Here is an 18419-nt window from a genome sequence, read left to right as displayed (position 1 = left end):
GATGAGAAACTACATTAATATTAACCCACATGTCCTTAGTAAACATGGACAGGTTGGTTTTAGTTCAAAGGCGCTTGAATTCCTGTACTTAATTGTTCATCCAACTAAATATTTTCAATGCCACCAGTCACACAGGAATAAATATTGTCTGCTATTATTGAATTACAATCTGTTGGAAGGGATGTTTTTATTACCTTGTCAACAAACTTAGGTCGGCCATGAAACAAAAGGAAATTCCCATGAAATAAAGGCAAAATCCGGTGTCCGACAGAAAGCCAACAATGACCGGTTATTTTCCTAAAAAATTATTTAAAACTTTTTAACATAAGTACATTGTTTTGTAAAATGCTTTACCCATGTTCAACTTATTTTGCAGGTCACTGACTCTAGGCAGTGTTCTAAATTTAAAACTAGTAAATAACAAAATTATTTATAGGAACACATACTTGAATTAATGTTCAATTACTGTTTTTTTTATGGTGCTGACAACTTGGAGAAAGTAGAGAACTAGAAGTAGTGTTTTTATTTTTCCTGATAATGAGATAAGAAGGTGAAGAGAACACAAACCAACAAGCTAGCACAATTAATTAACAGAATAATTCGGAACTGCTGAACAACAGTGCCCTCTACAGGCACAAGAATCTGTACTGGAAACTGTAGAGCACGTTCATGGACAAATATGAAAAATCTGAAACTAACAAAACATCAACTGCAATTTAATAGTATAAAATAATAATAATAATAATAATAATAATAATAATAATAATAATAATAAGGAAGCCTAATTTGTATTCTTTTCTTTCCTTCTATTTAATGATATAACATTACACAACCTTTCAAAGCTGCTTAAGTGTCAAGATCAAGCAATTTACAGTGTTAGTTGGTAAGATGCGGTCAGATTTTCCCCTTCATCTTGTTGTATTCCACTAGTCTCCTGATCATGGTTGGAATAATAACACCCTTAGGATTCCCTGTTGATTATCCTGAATGGCCCCTGATGATACCACAGATCACATGTACTGCCTTCTCTGCTCTCTCCCTGCCTATGCTATGAAGCTTTCCTCTGGGGGTTATTTAAAGAAAGCCTAAGGATCTGCACAAGCATGACGTCAAAGGTAAAAAGGAGAGCTTGTCTGTTATCCTGTGGGGCCAATCCTGCTTTGTAATATTAAAACCACAATCTACAGACTAAAGGAATACAATAAAAGTTGATTGGAAACACCTATCTAATATTACTATTCTGTTTTTCCTTATAAGTCCATGTGGTGTTTCCTGTAAAATGACATCAATATAACATGAAACACTATTTGGTACAATTCCTTTTTTGATTTCTGCTTCTAAAATGCCTACTGTGGCCAAGTAAATACAAATTAGTGACAAGCAAGATAAAACAAATCGAGGGAGGGGCTTGAGAACTGATAGTTTAAAGTACTTTGGGGAAATGTAAATAAACTGGTCGATCAAAAAGTCATGCTTTTAGATAAAGTATAGTGCACAGGAGGTTCATCTAGTGAATAGCCTAGTAAACAGTGTTATATTGTAGTGCAAAACTGAACTTGCTTGCATACTACGTACCAATTAAAACAAATGCCCCAGGCAGTTTTGAAAGCTTGTGGACTCTGAGTAAACATGAATCTTCTACTCCATAATGGCTCACCACAGTTATTTTATAGATTTACCACAAAGTAATCCTGGAGCAACAGCACTCAGATGTCTTATATAACCATGCTGAAGGTCATCCAAAATGAGCTGCAAGACAATTTACCTTTTCCGGATGGGAAGAAGCATTCCATCTCAACACTGTTGCGAGAGTGGGATATGCAGAGAGTGCTGCTCGGGACCAGACCTTCCAGAGGAGGGCTGCGATCGGTGGTCCGCACGAGGCACCAGCCAGGCCTGTCACTCGGCCGCTCCAGTAACTCCACCGTCTGTCCCACCTGAAGGCTCAGTTCGCTGCTGCACCCCGCAGTGAAGTCCTGAAGAACCACGGTCAGTTCACAGCCTCCAGAAAGCTGTCCAGAGAAGAAAAAGCAGGGAAAAGCAATGAATATATATTTGCTCAAACAAGGTGTGGTCCAAAGTGGTCAAAAACTAACTCCTATCCAAATTTGTCTTGTGTTTCACTATACAGCAAGACAAGTTCTGTAGTAGAAGATCGTTTCTAAGTGCCGAACCCACAAGCACAAGCAATGCCCAACAGCTGCAGACTGAAAGTGGAAGCAGTAATCGGCATGTTTCCTTTGTTAGCTTACCGTTGCTGTTTTAATGACCCATATAAAAGAACTATAAAAGAACCTTGTACCCTGATAGATACATCACCAGCCACAGAATGTTACTCTACATCTGCGCTGGTTTTCTAGTCTGTGTGGCTACATTTATGATAGGAGTGTGCTTCATATCAGTTTATGATATGTATTAGGTACATTTCTTACTCTACTTTGAGGGCAAGTCTGGGATACTGGGCAGAAAGTACGTGTCACTGTCAGGCAGTGCCACAAATAAAATGAAAAAAATGACACTGCTTAAAATCCTTCCCCTTTATACAGAAGCACCTGAGTAATTTATATAAAATCATGTGACAATGATACCACCAAGGTGTGTATATGCTGCAATATCGTTAATCCACAATTCTTATCATTGACCCTACCCTGGGGATCATTAGTCTAGTAGTCATATGTTTTATGGTACAATAACTACAAAAGAAAACAACATTTACCTAGAAGTAGGTCACATTGAAATTAGTCCTACTATCTTTTACTGCAGGTCTAATGAGGCAAATCATACACTTTAAAAGAATGGTGAAAATAAAAACTACATTAAGCAGTTGAAAAGTTAATATGGCCAAGTATTTTCAGGCAGTCTTCTGTGAGAATCATGACCCAATTAGTGATTGAACTCCACCCACTGGCATCTGTTTTTCCCTAGTCAGTTTCTCTTTCTAAATCGTCATGTGTGTATGAGTTAGATCCCTTGTTACAGTACTTCACACACATTCCCCCCTCCCCTCCCCCCTCACAGACCCTCCATCTGTAAACCAGATGATAGTTATTACACTATTGGCAGGGATTTGTATGTACCGTCATACGGTCAGTGAGTGTTGTAGAACATTGGATGTTTCCATGTCCCACACGCCCTGGGTGTTTAAAGACTGAAGATGGTACTAAAAAAAAAAAAAAATGATAATAACACTGTAACAGGGAGAGACCTGGACTGGCCGTCTGACGCATGCGCGATGCTGCAGGAGGCTAGTCCAGGTCTCTCCCTGTTACAAACACATTTTAAAAAATATATGGAGATTGTGTAAAGATACTTCACTTATCTGAACATGTGCACATGAAGTACGGTTGGTAATATACTAGCATTCGTTTGGAACACAGCTCTATTCACAAGTTATTGTTGATTCCTGCCACACTTTCTGCTGGGATGAAAATCAGAGTCATAATGTGTCAACAGTGCGAGCATGCTTACGACCCCCTGGCTGGGGGCACGCCAAACAAGTGAGCAGATTAATTTCAGGCAACATGCAGGACTAGTTCCTGTCAAGAACAAATTGACCAACATGAAACATATTTAAATGTGGCAACGCCAGCTTTTAATAACATTTAGAACTGCAATTCTACATGACAGGAAGAGGCCAATTAAGAGAGAACACCGCTCCTTCGCATTTGGATTTCAAGTCTGTAGGAGAGGTGAAATGGCTGAAATTCTCAGTTCTAAACAATCATGAATAAAGCAAACCATATGATTAAAAGGATTTGAAGGATAGACAGTGGCACTCGCCCTCAGCAGCATTTGACTTCTCAACATAAACATCATATCAACAATGAACAAAAAATGTAAAAAAAAAAACAAAAAAACAACACAGTAGTATAAATTTTGAGTAGATACAGCTGGAAGTGTAAAGATTTTGGCACAAGAAAGATATAAACAGCAAAATTACAAGATGTGCCCTCAACGCAACTAAAAATTACTGCCCAGTAATTTTTTTATTTATTTATTTATTTTTAATATAAATTCAATTTGGAAAGCTCAATTAGTTTTTTATTTCAATCCGGCTCACCACTGCCACCCCACGTTGACTCGGGAGAGACGAAGACGGACACACGCATCCTCCGAAACGTGTGCCGTCAGCCATCCGCTTCTTTTCAATCTGCAGGCCTGCCATGTAGCCAACCCAGAGCTACAGCATCGGAGGACCACGCAGCTCTGGGCAACATACAGGCAAGCCCACAGGCGCCCGGCCAGTCTACAGGGGTCACTGGTGCGAGGACACCCTGGCCGACCTAAGCCCTCCACACCCGGGCAGCGCTCAGGCAATTGTGCACTGCTCCCTTGGAATTCCCGTCCACGATCGGCAGTGGAATAGCCTGGACTCAAATCGGCAACCTCCAGGCTATAGGGAGCATCCTGCACTCCACGTGGAGTGCCTTTACCGGATGTGCCACTCGGGAGTCTTGTCCAGTAATTGTTCTTACTACAACTGTCTGCGATCAAGAAAACTCCCTTTGATCTTTATTTATTCTCCGTCTCAAAATCAGTAATATACCTAGTTTTTTTGTGCCATTGGAAATTGGCAAATTCAGCTGTAATGTGTTCAGTGTCCAGTAGGTGGTTTAGGAGGACATCTGATAAGAGCTTTATGTTTTTTGTCTTTGTCTAATACTTGTCCCACCTCAGTCACTATTGTGTTACCATTTAGAAATGCAGATGTGGCTGGTTTAAACCTGCATAAAATCATAATAGTAACTCTGCTGGATTTATTAGCATTACTGCAGTCCAAAACACTTGGTACAGAATCATGTTTTCTCCCAGCAATACCGTTTCGTTTTCAATTGTGCCTCTCCCATTTCCTATCTACCTGCATTCACTTACTACAGTAATGTCAAGTCCATTTTTATTCAGTTTGCAAGCTAGCCTGACTCCTTTCATAGAACTTGTCTTCATACAGCACAGCATCTTTTGATTGTTTTAGAATGACTTTCTCTTGGCCTCTTACAGACTATCTAGTTAAGTAACATGCATTGTACTTTGCCAATGATATAGAGTATAAGTAACAAACTGCATGTGTCAGTATCATAAGAAAATAATAAAAAATGCCCAACAGCTGCAGACTGAAAGTGGAAGCAGTAATCGGCATGTTTCCTTTGTTAGCTTACCGTTGCTGTTTTAATGACCCATATAAAAGAACTAAAAAAGAACCTTGTACCCTGATAGATACATCACCAGCCACAGAATGTTACTCTACATCTGCGCTGGTTTTCTAGTCTGTGTGGCAACATTTATGATAGGGGTGTGCTTCATATCAGTTTATGATATGTATTAGGTACATTTCTTACTCTACTTTGAGGGCAAGTCTGGGATACTGGGCAGAAAGTACGTGTCACTGTCAGGCAGTGCCACAAATAAAATGAAAAAAATGACACTGCTTAAAATCCTTCCCCTTTATACAGAAGCACCTGAGTAATTTATATAAAATCATGTGACAATGATACCACCAAGGTGTGTATATGCTGCAATATCGTTAATCCACAATTCTTATCATTGACCCTACCCTGGGGATCATTAGTCTAGTGGTCATATGTTTCATGGTACAATAACTACAAAAGAAAACAACATTTACCTGGAAGTAGGTCACATTGAAATTAGTCCTACTATCTTTTACTGCAGGTCTAATGAGGCAAATCATACACTTTAAAGAATGGTGAAAATAAAAACTACATTAAGCAGTTGAAAAGTTAATATGGCCAAGTATTTTCAGGCAGTCTTCTGTGAGAATCATGACCCAATTAGTGATTGAACTCCACCCACTGGCATCTGTTTTTCCCTAGTCAGTTTCTCTTTCTAAATCGTCATGTGTGTATGAGTTAGATCCCTTGTTACAGTACTTCACACACATAGAGTATAAGTAACAAACTGCATGTGTCAGTATCATAAGAAAAATAATAAAAGATCAGTGTTTTGGAACGCTTCTTTTAACAAATGTCTAGGTAAAATGTCCTCAAAATTTTTGGCCAGCTAATCCCAAAATATTCATCAGCCTTCAGTCATTTAATGAAAATGCTATTCAGGTTCCACTGTCAACAACTTTAAAATCAGCTGTATTAGTAACTTTCTATTAGTTAAATGATTATTATTAATTTATGCTCTTTTAATGATTGTTAAATAACACCGTTTAAAAAAAAGAAATTGCATGTAGCAGCATCTAATGGAAAATATTTGAGCATTGATACCAATGAGAGTATCTGGTTGTATTTGGCAGCAAAGGGCAGTTACCACCAAAGCCATTGATACAAGCCGTTTGAAGAGAAAACATTTAATTTAGACAAGATTAAGACAATATTCCTCCATTGTGAAGCAAAATATTGTAAAAGACTAGAACATTCCATCATTTTTTTATCAGTGCTTTGTTATTGAAAATTCTACAGATGTTTTCACTGATGAGGCCAAAGCCAAAATTCAGCTGCTTTTTTATAAAGACTTTAAAAACTGGAATGGAGTTTTAGGTGACTCCAAACATGTGGTTGTGCTAATCAGCACAATAGTACTTTTTTTTTCACTTGGCAGAGTGGCCTTTCCAAGCACTAATGTTTCCACTTATTTGTAATTGTTCACCATCTGCAGCACACATCTTAATATGGCCACTTAGGAAAAAGCCCTGATCTTGTGCTTTTGTTTAGTTTTTTCTTTTTTTGTGCCCAAAGCACAACCCTTGAATGCTGGGTACTTTCATTACAGGAAACTGAACTGCATAAACAGCAAACCAATATAAATACTGTAAAGTCAATCCTGTAGTGGGAGATTATTTTATTGAGACCCAGAAGTCTAAGAAAGAAAATATTACATTTTAATACTGGAAAACATCACCCAAAAATTCAGATTCCTCCATCAGATATCCAGTTTTACTGAATTCATTTTAAGATCATTTTAAGATTAAGGTCTCCAACCCTGGTCCTGAAGAGCCCCTATCCAGCAGGTTTTTATAGGTGTCTACATCAGTGGCTAAAGATCTGGAACACCTGTTAATCTTGACTAATTAAGCCAATAATTGGTTCAATTAAGTAACAGATTAGTTGAAACGAAAACCAGCAGCCACAGTAGCTCTCCAAGACCAGGGCTGGAGACCCCTGCCACAGTTAGAACATCCCACACTACATTTAAATTGCAAAATAATAATAATAAAAAAACCCTGCTGTCTATTTTATTCATAGAGAGTTTACGAAGAATAATAGGAAGTTCCATGTTAACTTATAGACTACAGGGTTTCCCAATCCTGGTCCTGGGGGTCCCCTGTGTCTGCTGGTTTTTATTCCAACTGAGTTCTCAATTACTTAATCAAACCCTTTATAGAACTAATAATGTGCTTAATTAGACCTTTTTAATTGTTCGCAGCTCCTAAACATTTGCCGATTTCAAGTTACTTATAAAATTATATAGTTAACGTGAAATTTCCAACTGTTTAAAAGCTGAAAACAATTAAAAAGGTCTAATTACGCTAAGGAATAGTTCAATTAAGGGTTTGATTAAGTAATTGAGAACTCAGTTGTAATGAAAACCAGCAGACACAGGGGACCCCCAGGACCAGGATTGGAAAACCCTGGATTACATCATTACAACAAGTTCATATTTCTGTTTGTTGCCAGGTGGTGAAATCGTGGGGTCAACAGTCGACCATTTTCATCAGTTCAATATCAACCAATAGTTTTGTAATAAAAAATTAGTGGGGAAAAAAAATAAACTAACTTCAAAGTTAAACGCTTTGTATTTTTGTTTTAACATTTTCAAGTCAAGTAACATATTAAGCACTCAGCCTGACACCCTTTTCCCCAATTCCACGTCTAGAGGCTACATAAAAGACCCTACAATGGTTTAAGTCAGCTTTCTGCTGCTCTGCTAATGTACACAGATTGCAGTTCTTTTTTGAGTGGGAGTCTTTTTTGTGTGACAGCAGTTTAGATAAGACATGAAATAGAGGCAGTCATTTCACAAATATATACAGATATTATTTAAATCTACCCAACAGTATATTTCAACATGAATGTAAAAATGTGTTAATATATGATATTTGTCATTGTAAGATATATAAATATGCAAGCCAATTTAAATAAATTCACATGAAAAGTCCCATTTTTGTATTGAAGTAAGTAGTGTAATAAGCAGATTCCAACAACTTCTAGTGTACAGCTGTGCATCACCATCAGAAAGTTGTGACTAGAAGTCTTTCAATGGCACCAATACAAAAAGAAACTTGATCTTTTTCATAATGGAACTTTGGCTGATCTGGTCAGGGCTACACATGTCTATGGCAGGCAATAAGAGCTGAAGAGCAGCTCCTGAACTTACAGCAGATCAATAAGCACAACAAGGACTATATCAAAGTTAATCACACAACAGCTGTCTATGATATGAAAAGGAAGGTCATTATGATCTAAATCTGTCAATATTTGCTAAGCTATCTTCTTCCTTTTACTTTTAAGGTTTACGTTGTTTCAGTTTTTGAGCGGTAGCGTTTTCTTTTTACTTTCAATTCCACTAAACTTGTGCAGAGCTGCTTGAATAACTCAACAGATTTAAACTGTGTTATGACAAGCACTTCTCTTGGTGTAGCTGCAGAAGCATGGTAGTACGTCTCTCCATCTGGTTGTTTTTTTATATATTATGTAAATCAGTGATATTAACTGCAGATGGTAAAGTCCCTTCAACACAAAGCAGAACCAAAGCAGAGTTCCCATTCTCACTGGCTGTTGTGTCATTCTATGGAATTATTTCTTTATTTTAAATATGAATGACAGATTATTATTAAAAATAATACAGATTTGTATAAAGAATGTGTTATTTCATTATCAGCACATTAATATATTGTATAGTGTGCACATAACTATTATAATACCCATGAATTAATAGCAGAGGTCTCTATACTGTAGCAAAAAGCCCATGCCTGTTGTATAAATAGCATACTACAGTAGCTTTGCTAATACTATTGTCGAATGTGTTGTCCCAAATAGGGATCTTCTTCCAATACAAAAAAACAATGTACCAAAAAAAGATATAAAACATGATGAGGTTATTGAATAAGGTCATTTTTTTTATTATTATTTAGTTTAATCAATAAAGTTAAGACATTTGTGCTATTTTATAAAGATAAAAAGCATACATCCATTATGTAAACATATTTTATTTTATGTTAGTTGATAGCTGTTAGTAGTGTTTTATAAGATCAGAAGTCTAAAGTTTTAATTTTTCCAGTAACAGATTATGATCATTTTAGCAAACTTGTTTTTTTTTTTTTGTTTTTTTTTACCGGTACTACATATCTATCTTACCCAGTAATGAGGAAAAGCCAGTGATGAGATGTCACCTTCCTAAAAGTCCTTATTGTTATCCTAGAAGGTCCTTCATGCTTGCCAACCTGTTGCCTGAATCCCCTACAGTTTTCCACTGCACTAGGCTCTGTCGAATCTGCTCCTACATACACACGCACACTCACAGACACGCCAGTCTTTATAGCAGCCAAGACACATTGCTTTGATCAGCAGCCCTCGCTGGGGTCAAACGCACATCTAACAGACCAGTCAATGAAAGTGTGTGAAGCGTAGTGGCTGCTCTGGGTAATCTGTGTGGAACGCAACAATTAACTATCTAGTAATGCTTTGTCTTTGTATATTCACGGCAAGATATTACGTTTTCATTGCAACACTGGAACAAAAACATACCACAATTGCAGTTTTCATTATAACAACATCCAGTCACACATGTTTACTATTCTAGTGTCCAGATCCTAACCCGTTAATGTCATCAGAATACCATAAATATAATTTATATATTTAATAAAAGGATGAGTTGCACTGCAAGGTTTAAATCACACTCCAGTTTGCTCCTCACTGAAAAGTAATTACAGAGAATACGCAGACACAGTAAAATTGTAGGTTTAAAAATATATTGGTCTGTCTGCACGAAACAGGACATGGTAAAGTGTTTTAGGGTTTATAAAGCTGTGGAAAGTTAAACGTCCGGTTAAATTATGCTTTTTAAATAAAAAAACACAAATACAGCAAGTTATCACAGATCACATAGATTGATCTTATGTTCAGCTCTAATTCCAGTCTCAGTGTCTGTCTATTGTTAATAGGAGTGTCACGATATGAACATTTTCTCATACGATTATTGTGTGTGTTATTATCACGATAATTTACAAAGAACTACAAAAAAAACCCTTACAAATGTATAAGGTTTAATGCAGAACTCTAAGAAATAAAAAATAATTTGGAGCATTTCCAAAGTAAAATAAAATAAGCCTTACATTTTTTTTTAAATAACTCTCCTGCTTCAGAAAGAACTCAGTCATCATCCCCATTTTTTTTTTTTTTTTTTAACTCAAAAAATAAATTGCCCAGGCTCTTTTAGTGTTTTCCTTGAATTATCTTTTTTTTTTTTCTTTACTCATTTAAATTGTTCTGTGTGGTGCCAACATAGTCCAATATGGGGAAAAACAAAACAACTGAAAAACAAAGGCGAGGTGAACAAACTTAAATGGCACTCATTTCAGGTTTTTGTGTAAAAACACTAAAATGTTTATATATTCTGGTGAAAGACATGATGTTACACTATTTCCACCAGAACTAAAAACCCGCTCTGATGGCACACTAGTGGCTGGGATGCAAAATAGCTTTTTCACTGAGCTGGAGAGCAGGGGCAAAGCATCGGCATGGTCCTTCCACCAAGAAAGAGGATCAGTTTCCACTGCAGCTAATGGGATGACAAGGTAGTGGGTGTTTTCTTTTTCTAACTGTGCCTTCAAATCAAGCATCCCATCTTCCGGGGCTTTCTTCTGTAGTTTTTTTGTTTTTTTTTTTACTATCAGTAATCCGTTTTAAGATACAAACTAGACCGGAAACCTGCCGAGGTCTTTCTTTCGCCAATGGATTTGGAAGAGCTGTAGCTGAGGAAGGTCCAGGAATGTCAGTAGTACTTTGGGATTCCTGTGGTACAGTGGTTACATTACTTTTTGCATCTGTAGCAAGTGCCTTAATTAAAGCTCTTTATGCACATCTTGTACAGTAGTGCTATTTGGACCATCTGACTCAGAAAAAAATGTTTTTTGAATCTGGGGTCTACATAACTGGTTAGGTTAAGCAATCTGGAAGTTGATGCTGCAGAATATCTTGATTTTAGATCAGCAGAAATTATGTGCTTCATTTGTTTAGTGCGAACTCTGTCCCCATCCTGCTTAGTCAGCAGGTCACTGTGGAGGTGATGTAGAACTGGTTGCAAGGCAGATATTGTAACATGGGAATCTGCAGCTAGTGCATCTGTAAATATGTGCAATGGGCTCAGGACCTGACAGGCATTTTCAAGAACCTGGGTGATACTATCCGTTGGCATTAAATGCCATGAACTGCTGTCAGAAGCAAGTACTGCACAAACTGCTTGTTGATGCTCAATGAACCTGGAAACCATCAAGTATGTTGACCGCCATCTTGTGACCACGTCAAGGAGCAGTGAGTGCCGAGGAACATCTAGTTCAACTTGCTTTTAAGTCATTTCAACTGTTACTAATAATTCCGTTAACTTTAAACTGTTCATGCTTTGTTCCTTACCGATGTTGCTTCTTATAAAGCGCTCAATGGTGATCTCTTAAATGCGTGAACATATTAGTTGTGTTGCTGCTCTTGCAGAGAACACTAACTCTGCATACTTTACAAATTGGACCCCCCTCTTCAACAATCCGACCATCGTCATGTTTTTTTTAAAAACCAAAATAATCCCATATTATTGATTTAATTTGTGTTTTGTGGGGCGTACAGTTGGTTTCTCTCTTCACTGTCTGTCATCTTGTAGTGCAGTGCGCGCAGCAGACTCAAACATAATTGATCTTGCACAGTGGGCCTAGACTCCAGCTAAGATAATGCATGTGTTAGCGCAACACTAATCCTCCCCTTTTGGTTAAAGCTAGAAATAAAAAGAAAATGCATTTAGTAGCCATGCCAACTAACCAATATTCAATTATATCTTCCAGCGCACATTTACTTAAAGCTTATTTTCCATTGGCACATGTGCCCAACATATTCTACCTGGATAGTTCTCTGTATTAGGGACGGGAAATGAAAATGGAAGACTGGTTGCTAGGCAACTTTAAATACATATACAAATTTGAATGTAACGGGTGTTCACAGACTTCACTGAGGTGATGTTTGCAGTTTTTATTTTACCAGTGTGAAAACTAACAAGGTAAGAAAACAAACACATTATTCTCTATGCTAGTCATTACAATCCTGTTTCAACGTGTATGGATCAGCCATTATTTACACAGTGTGAATAGGGTATTAGACCAGTTGAGATCACTTGTGACACTTCCCATCTCATCCATTAAAGTCCAAGGCCTTGTTCCAATCATGCCCTTAATTATTGAATTGGGTAGTAGAGCTGTGCTCCAAGCAGGTTTTTAATTGTGTAAATTTAGCTAGGTGTTCAATTAAGGAATTAAGGTCCTGGTTTGAATCCCCTATTGAGCTGTGTTGAAAATGCATCTTTCAATTTAAATATCCCAGTTTAAGCGACATGCAGTATGAAATTAAATGTACTATACGTGTAAAAGAGCAAAATATGAAGAAGGGATGATTACAGAAAAAGGTATGGTCCAGTGGTTAAAGAAAAGGGCTTGTAACCAGGAGGTTCCCGGTTCAAATCCCACCTCAGCCACTGACTCATTGTGTGACTCTGAGCAAGTCACTTAACCTCCTTGTGCTCTGTCTTTCAGGTGAGATGTAGTTGTAAGTGACTCTGCAGCTGATGCATAGTTCACACACCCTAGTCTCTGTAAGTCGCCTTGGCGTCTGCTAAATAAACAAATAATAATAATAAATTATTATTATTTATTTCTTAGCAGACACCCTTACAATCGTAAGCAAAAACATTTCAAGCGTTACAATACAAGTAATACAATAATACTTTTTACCTATCCAATTAAGTCATGTCTTATCATTACAGCACAGTGGACCAATGTCCTAGATTGGGATTAACTGAAAGACCCATAAGGGAGTATACTGCAGTTTTCTGTGCATCTATAGCATAAGTGTGTTATTATTATTTTATTTTTGTAACAAATCATTTTGGAACAAGGTCATGCTTGTAAATAATAAACTACTGTAAATTCCCCATTCTGAAATGATTTATTTATTTTAGAAAGAAACTGGTGTCTGGAGTTTAACCTCAACACGGTTTTCAAAATAAGATTAGTCCAATTCTTACTGCTTTTATTGCAACAAAAAGCCCTACAGTCTAAATCTCAATTAAACCACACTGAAGCAAAATCTAAATGTTTGAGGCCCTGCTGCATCCAAACAGGAAATCCCTGAATAGCAAAAGGGTAGCAGCTCTAAAATCTATCAGAAGGACTATGGAGATGGTCTTGCCTCTGTAACTGCTATGTGACCTTGTTCGGTACACACTATTAGCCTGCTTCCTGTCTTTAGTATCAGATAGGACAGCTGATCAAAAGTTATTTATTTACTTTTTCAACATCTTTCTTGGATCAAGTTCCTTTAAGGATGTTCTTTGTTATTTTCATTTGCCTCTTTGTTGAAACTGAAAATAAAAGGCCTTTTAGAACCTTTTTACAACATCTTGGCTGACAGCAAATGACACTGTACCACAGTGAATGAATAATGCAGTATAGTTCTCTTAAGGGCAACTCTTTGAAATATGGCATCTTTTTTGGCTGTTTAGTATTTTGTTAATAATAAATCAATTCAAAAAATGAAAGACTAGCATATTTGTTATATTAGTTAAGTTATATAAGTAATTTATATAACTTTTTACTCATGCAAAGAGGTTTTAAAAAGTTGATATAGAATGGTTTAAAAAAAGTTACAATACCCTGACACTTCAATTAACTATTTTTACTAGTCGTTTTAACCTTACCCCGGACAAGGCACGCTGCAGGGTGGAGGCAGGGAGGAGGAGGACCAAACAAAGAAACAACGGGTTTGTGGGCAGAGAGACCTATTTAACTGGTTAAACTGGTAACGTGTGAGATTGATGGGTGGAGTCTCCTTTTGGAAAGACAACAAGTTCCCAATCTCAACAGCAACAGTTTTCTTCAAAAACGTATCCTGGAGCACCTATACTGTCCCCACACTTTCTACAAGTAACAGACAATGCTTGGGGCAACATCACATGCACATGAGGACTATCTTGTGACTTATAGATGAAATAGTGATGAGGACGGAATAGATTTGTTGTGAAAGCAGAATGAAACTGTGGTTTAAAACACATGGTCTTTCTGGAGAAATGTAATGCATTTGACACACAACAACTCTAATGCACTAAGAATTACACACTTACAGTAGTCACTCCACAGATAGAACAGTAACTGCATTATTGATTCTTCTTAGCTTGTTTTGCATGTACATGTACGAAATATGATAGACATCATCACCATAACGGCAGGCCTTGAGACTAATGACTTCCATTAAAATGCGTTTCAAGCTGTTTTCTAAGAAGCCACCAAGCAACCCCTGACAACTAGCACTGGGACACCCTGAAGCGTATTTTCAAAGCATATTTATTTTGCTTCTTGTTTTTAATATTAACATGTATTTTTCTTTTTCTCCTTTAAAAAGTTAACTAAAAGACTGGACTAGTGTCTTAATACTTTTTGGCCGGTAGTGTCAGTATGGAAAGCTGCACTGTACCCTAGTTGTGTGGGATAAATGAAGTGTACTGTGGTGGGGCTGGAGGAGGAAAAACAGTAATTCCTCATTTTCCCTTATGCAGCTTTTTTTTTAGTTATAGTTGCAACTGTGGTTGATATTTGTTTTGTCAGTCTGAATTTTCCGTCCCTCAGACTTTTAAAAAATAAATGAAATGAACATTATTATAACTTGCTGTTAGAGTGCAGAGACAATAAGGGTGGGGTGCACAAGACACAGTCTGGAAGGGACAAAACAACAAGCTTCCATCCAGTGAAATTGGCACTTGTACAGTACAAGTTAAATTTGGGGCCATTTCAATCACAGTTAGTTGGATAATTCTCTGGTTAACCTACTGTATTTCTAGCTCTAAAGAGCTAGGGTATAAAGTACCCTGGCCATCAAATGACCCCCAACTGCTTGTAAAAGGAGAGTTTTGGTGTGGGAGTAACAGAAATGAAAGTTCTCCAATATCCCGGAATATGAAGGAGTGGTCGATTGAGTCAGTCTTTGCTGCAGTGGAGCAGTTACTTTGTCTGGGAAAAAGGGGAAGTATGAGCAGAAACGGGCTGGGTTCCTGGAGGCACACTGATGATTCATTCATTGGACAAACAGCAACTGTATGTATCCAAGAATGACTTCATTAGGCAATGCTCACTCTCTGTTAGTGAGCAATTTATTGAATTCATTTCATTTTGCAGTTGTTTGGGGACCAAAGGTCAGCCATTTTCTAAGCTCTTGAAACAGTGGACACATCAGTATTTCTTCAGGTATTTCTCAAGTCTGTAATAGGAAGGACCCCCCTGTCTAAGAGGTCTACCTATTAAATCTTTGAAATTGGATAAGCTTCTATTTCTGTTTTGCAATGCATTTGTTGTGTTTTTATATTTGTACTTTTGGAATATGAAAATCAAAACAAGTACTGTGAGATTATAAAATTTAAATGTGTAACCAATTCAAATGATCTCCTTGCACAAAAAGCCTATCAAAGCTTACTTATTTAGCTATAATTTGCATCCAATAACACTTGTTTCCGTGCTCCTCTGCATCAGTTAAAGTCAATTAATGTTTACAAGATGTTAGATAGAAAACAAGAACCACTCTTTTTTACAAATTGGCAAAGGGGAGAACATTACACAAACAGAAATAGAATTAACCTACTTAAAAAAAATAATAAAAAAAGACCATTACCTAATTTTTATACAGCAAGGAAGTGAAATAAAAAATGGAAGGGGGGGTGAGAGGGAGGATCAGAACTATAAACTTTCTCATTCCCCAGAACCAATACCATTTATCAGATAAGGTTTGTTACAGGATGCCCACAGCAACCTGTCAAGTCATTCTGTATGATGAGAAACAACACTTCAAGAGAGAAAGTACATCTGGACCTGCATAGTAAGTCCTGCCTTTATCAACATGGCTTCAGGCCAGACCAATAGCACACTTGGCAGCTGCATTAGCCTGCCTCTCCAAATGAGAATCTCTTGAGGGTAACAGATCCTCCCAAAGATGGGGTTAGGGAAAGGGAAGAACAAGGGAAAGGAAGAACAAGACAGAAACCAATAGTTATGAAGATGAAGCACCTATCAAAGTGCTCACTTTAATGATGCAATAAAGCTGTCCCTGTAGAAATGACTTCAACACTGAGTTTACAGAGTTCTCTTAGGAGACTAAATGGATCCTAATTTATATATTTATCAGACTTGCTCTACACCATAATTTTAATTGAATTCTAAAGGCGTGTAATGGATATGGCTGCCTTTTTTTACTTTAATATTTTGATTTCCTATTAGTAGAGGCAGACTTTGACAACTAAAAATAAAAAGTTACAATATTTCCTCATTGAAAGACAGTATTGAAAGTAGTGGTTATGTCTATCTTAACCTTTTTATATTTAAAGTTACAAATATGTATATTCCACCTTATACTAAACTGTAAATGACACATGCTTAACTTACCTGTGCTGAAGTAACCTGTTCTAGCCCCTGCTTTAAACAAAGAAATGGTATAGGAAACCCCATTTTAAACTTCTCCGGCTGTCACTCGTGTGTCTGCTGACTAAAAAGGGGCGGTGCCTCCTGCTACTCAGTATATATGGAGGCGAGGCAGGGCAGGGTTGGGTCTCAGTTGAGACCTTGATAGTGAGTAGAACACATTTAAGGAGTTGTTGTGGTTTCATAGTTGTTTACTCAGGAAACAAATATTGCTTTGTTTTATTTTGTTTTGGAATGACAACAAACTTGTTCAGTTGACCTTAAAGCATAAACATACATTTATTAAGTTTTATTTATTTACTTATTTTTTTGTGGAGCCTGTGAAATACAGTACCTTTTTTGAGAGAAGGAATTTGCTGAAACCCTGCTAGTTTTTAACCCAAGCATTCCTACCTTGTCACTGTCCACTGTATTCTGAGATGTTCTCGACGCAATAGAGATGGTGTCAGGCTGAATGCTGCCATCTCCCTGACTGTCACCGTCCTCTCCGGTATCCCTAGAAACAGAAACCAGAGATTTATGAAGTTATTGTGCATCCTTACCAAACTACACAGAACAAACTTAATGACAACTTTATTTAGATGTAGTCCCTAAGTATGAGGCGCCGTTAGGGACATAATTCAAACTGACACCTCATACACTACACACTGAAATTGCATGCGGTACACACTGAAATCTCACACACTACATAGTGAAACCTCATACACCACATGGTGAAATCTCATACGCTACATACTGAAAATTCGAACAAGGTCAGTGACGTCACATCATAAAATACTCCTGCGTCAGGCAAAGGAGTTCATTTCAGTTGCACAGGTTGTCAGAATGGAGGTGTAGTTAAATATTGCCTCTGAAAGGGACACTCTCTCTAGTGCAGAATGTACTCTAATGCCCGCAGACCAATCTATGGAGAGTGTCTTTTAACACTGAGAGATAATCATGCATAATGCACAATGTACTTTATAACATCATAAGTCCTATCATGTTCATCTTTTGCCTTAAGAAAATAACAATAAACATCAGTCTGATAAAGTGTGGATGCTGAATAATGAACTCACCTTTTGCTGTTGTTCCTGTGTTTGGCTGGTGTCTTGGGCATGTGAATAGGTTCCTTCAAAGCCCCCTTAAGGTGAATCATTCGCTCTTGAATAACTTCACGGATATTTTTAATCCACTCCTGTTTTGCTTCAATATTGGATGCCTGCAGGTTGCAAATTCAAAATACACAAGGAAAGCGTGTGTCAGTGACTTTGGGGCAGCAGTGTGGAGTAGTGGTTAGGGCTCTGGACTTTTGACCGGAGGGTCATGGGTTCAATCCCAGGTGGGGGGACACTGCTGCTGAATCCTTGAGCAAGGTACTTTACCTAGATTGCTCCAGTAAAAACCCAACTGTATAAATGGGTAATTGTAAAAAAAATAATGTAATTGTATGTAAAAAATAATGTGATATCTTGTAACAATTGTAAGTCGCCCTGGATAAGGGCGTCTGCTAAGAAATAAATAATAATAATAATAAAGTACATTTCAATATTTAGAAAAGTACTGAAATAAAATACTACTTGTACAACGATACATTCAAAACAAAGGATGTATTATTTTGTATATATTTTATCTCAACAATCAGAACAATTTTGTGTCAATTAGGGTTCCATGTAGGATTTTATTAGGAATTAAACAAGGAACAATCCATCTAGAAGGCACAACTCATCAGTAAAGCACAAGAGCAGTATCTGTGAGT

The 18419-nt window shown here is 37.3% G+C and overlaps 1 protein-coding gene across 6 annotated transcripts in view; it reads right to left on the bottom strand.

The window, feature by feature from the left end:
- The window catches only part of LOC117426643 (kalirin-like), a 168510-nt gene that overhangs the window by 45212 nt on the left and 104879 nt on the right, over window positions 1-18419 (bottom strand). For 4 of the 6 annotated variants that reach the window (XM_034044457.3, XM_034044456.3, XM_059033817.1 and 1 more), the window contains exons 32-34: window positions 17740-17882; window positions 17075-17177; window positions 1766-2012 (exon numbers count right to left, since the gene is read on the bottom strand). In XM_034044457.3, the coding sequence (XP_033900348.3) occupies window positions 1766-2012; window positions 17075-17177; window positions 17740-17882 (493 nt within the window). Of the gene's footprint in view, window positions 1-1765; window positions 2013-9320; window positions 9779-16645; window positions 16724-17074; window positions 17178-17739; window positions 17883-18419 lie in introns of those variants that run through there. The other 2 variants (XM_059033819.1, XM_059033820.1) reach the window with 2 other exon arrangements.

This window comes from Acipenser ruthenus, chromosome 11 (assembly GCF_902713425.1).
Source record: "Acipenser ruthenus chromosome 11, fAciRut3.2 maternal haplotype, whole genome shotgun sequence".
Classification (NCBI taxonomy): Eukaryota; Metazoa; Chordata; class Actinopteri; order Acipenseriformes; family Acipenseridae; genus Acipenser; species Acipenser ruthenus.
Note: the sequence above shows the minus strand (reverse complement) of the source record. Positions and strands in the feature narration are given on the sequence as shown.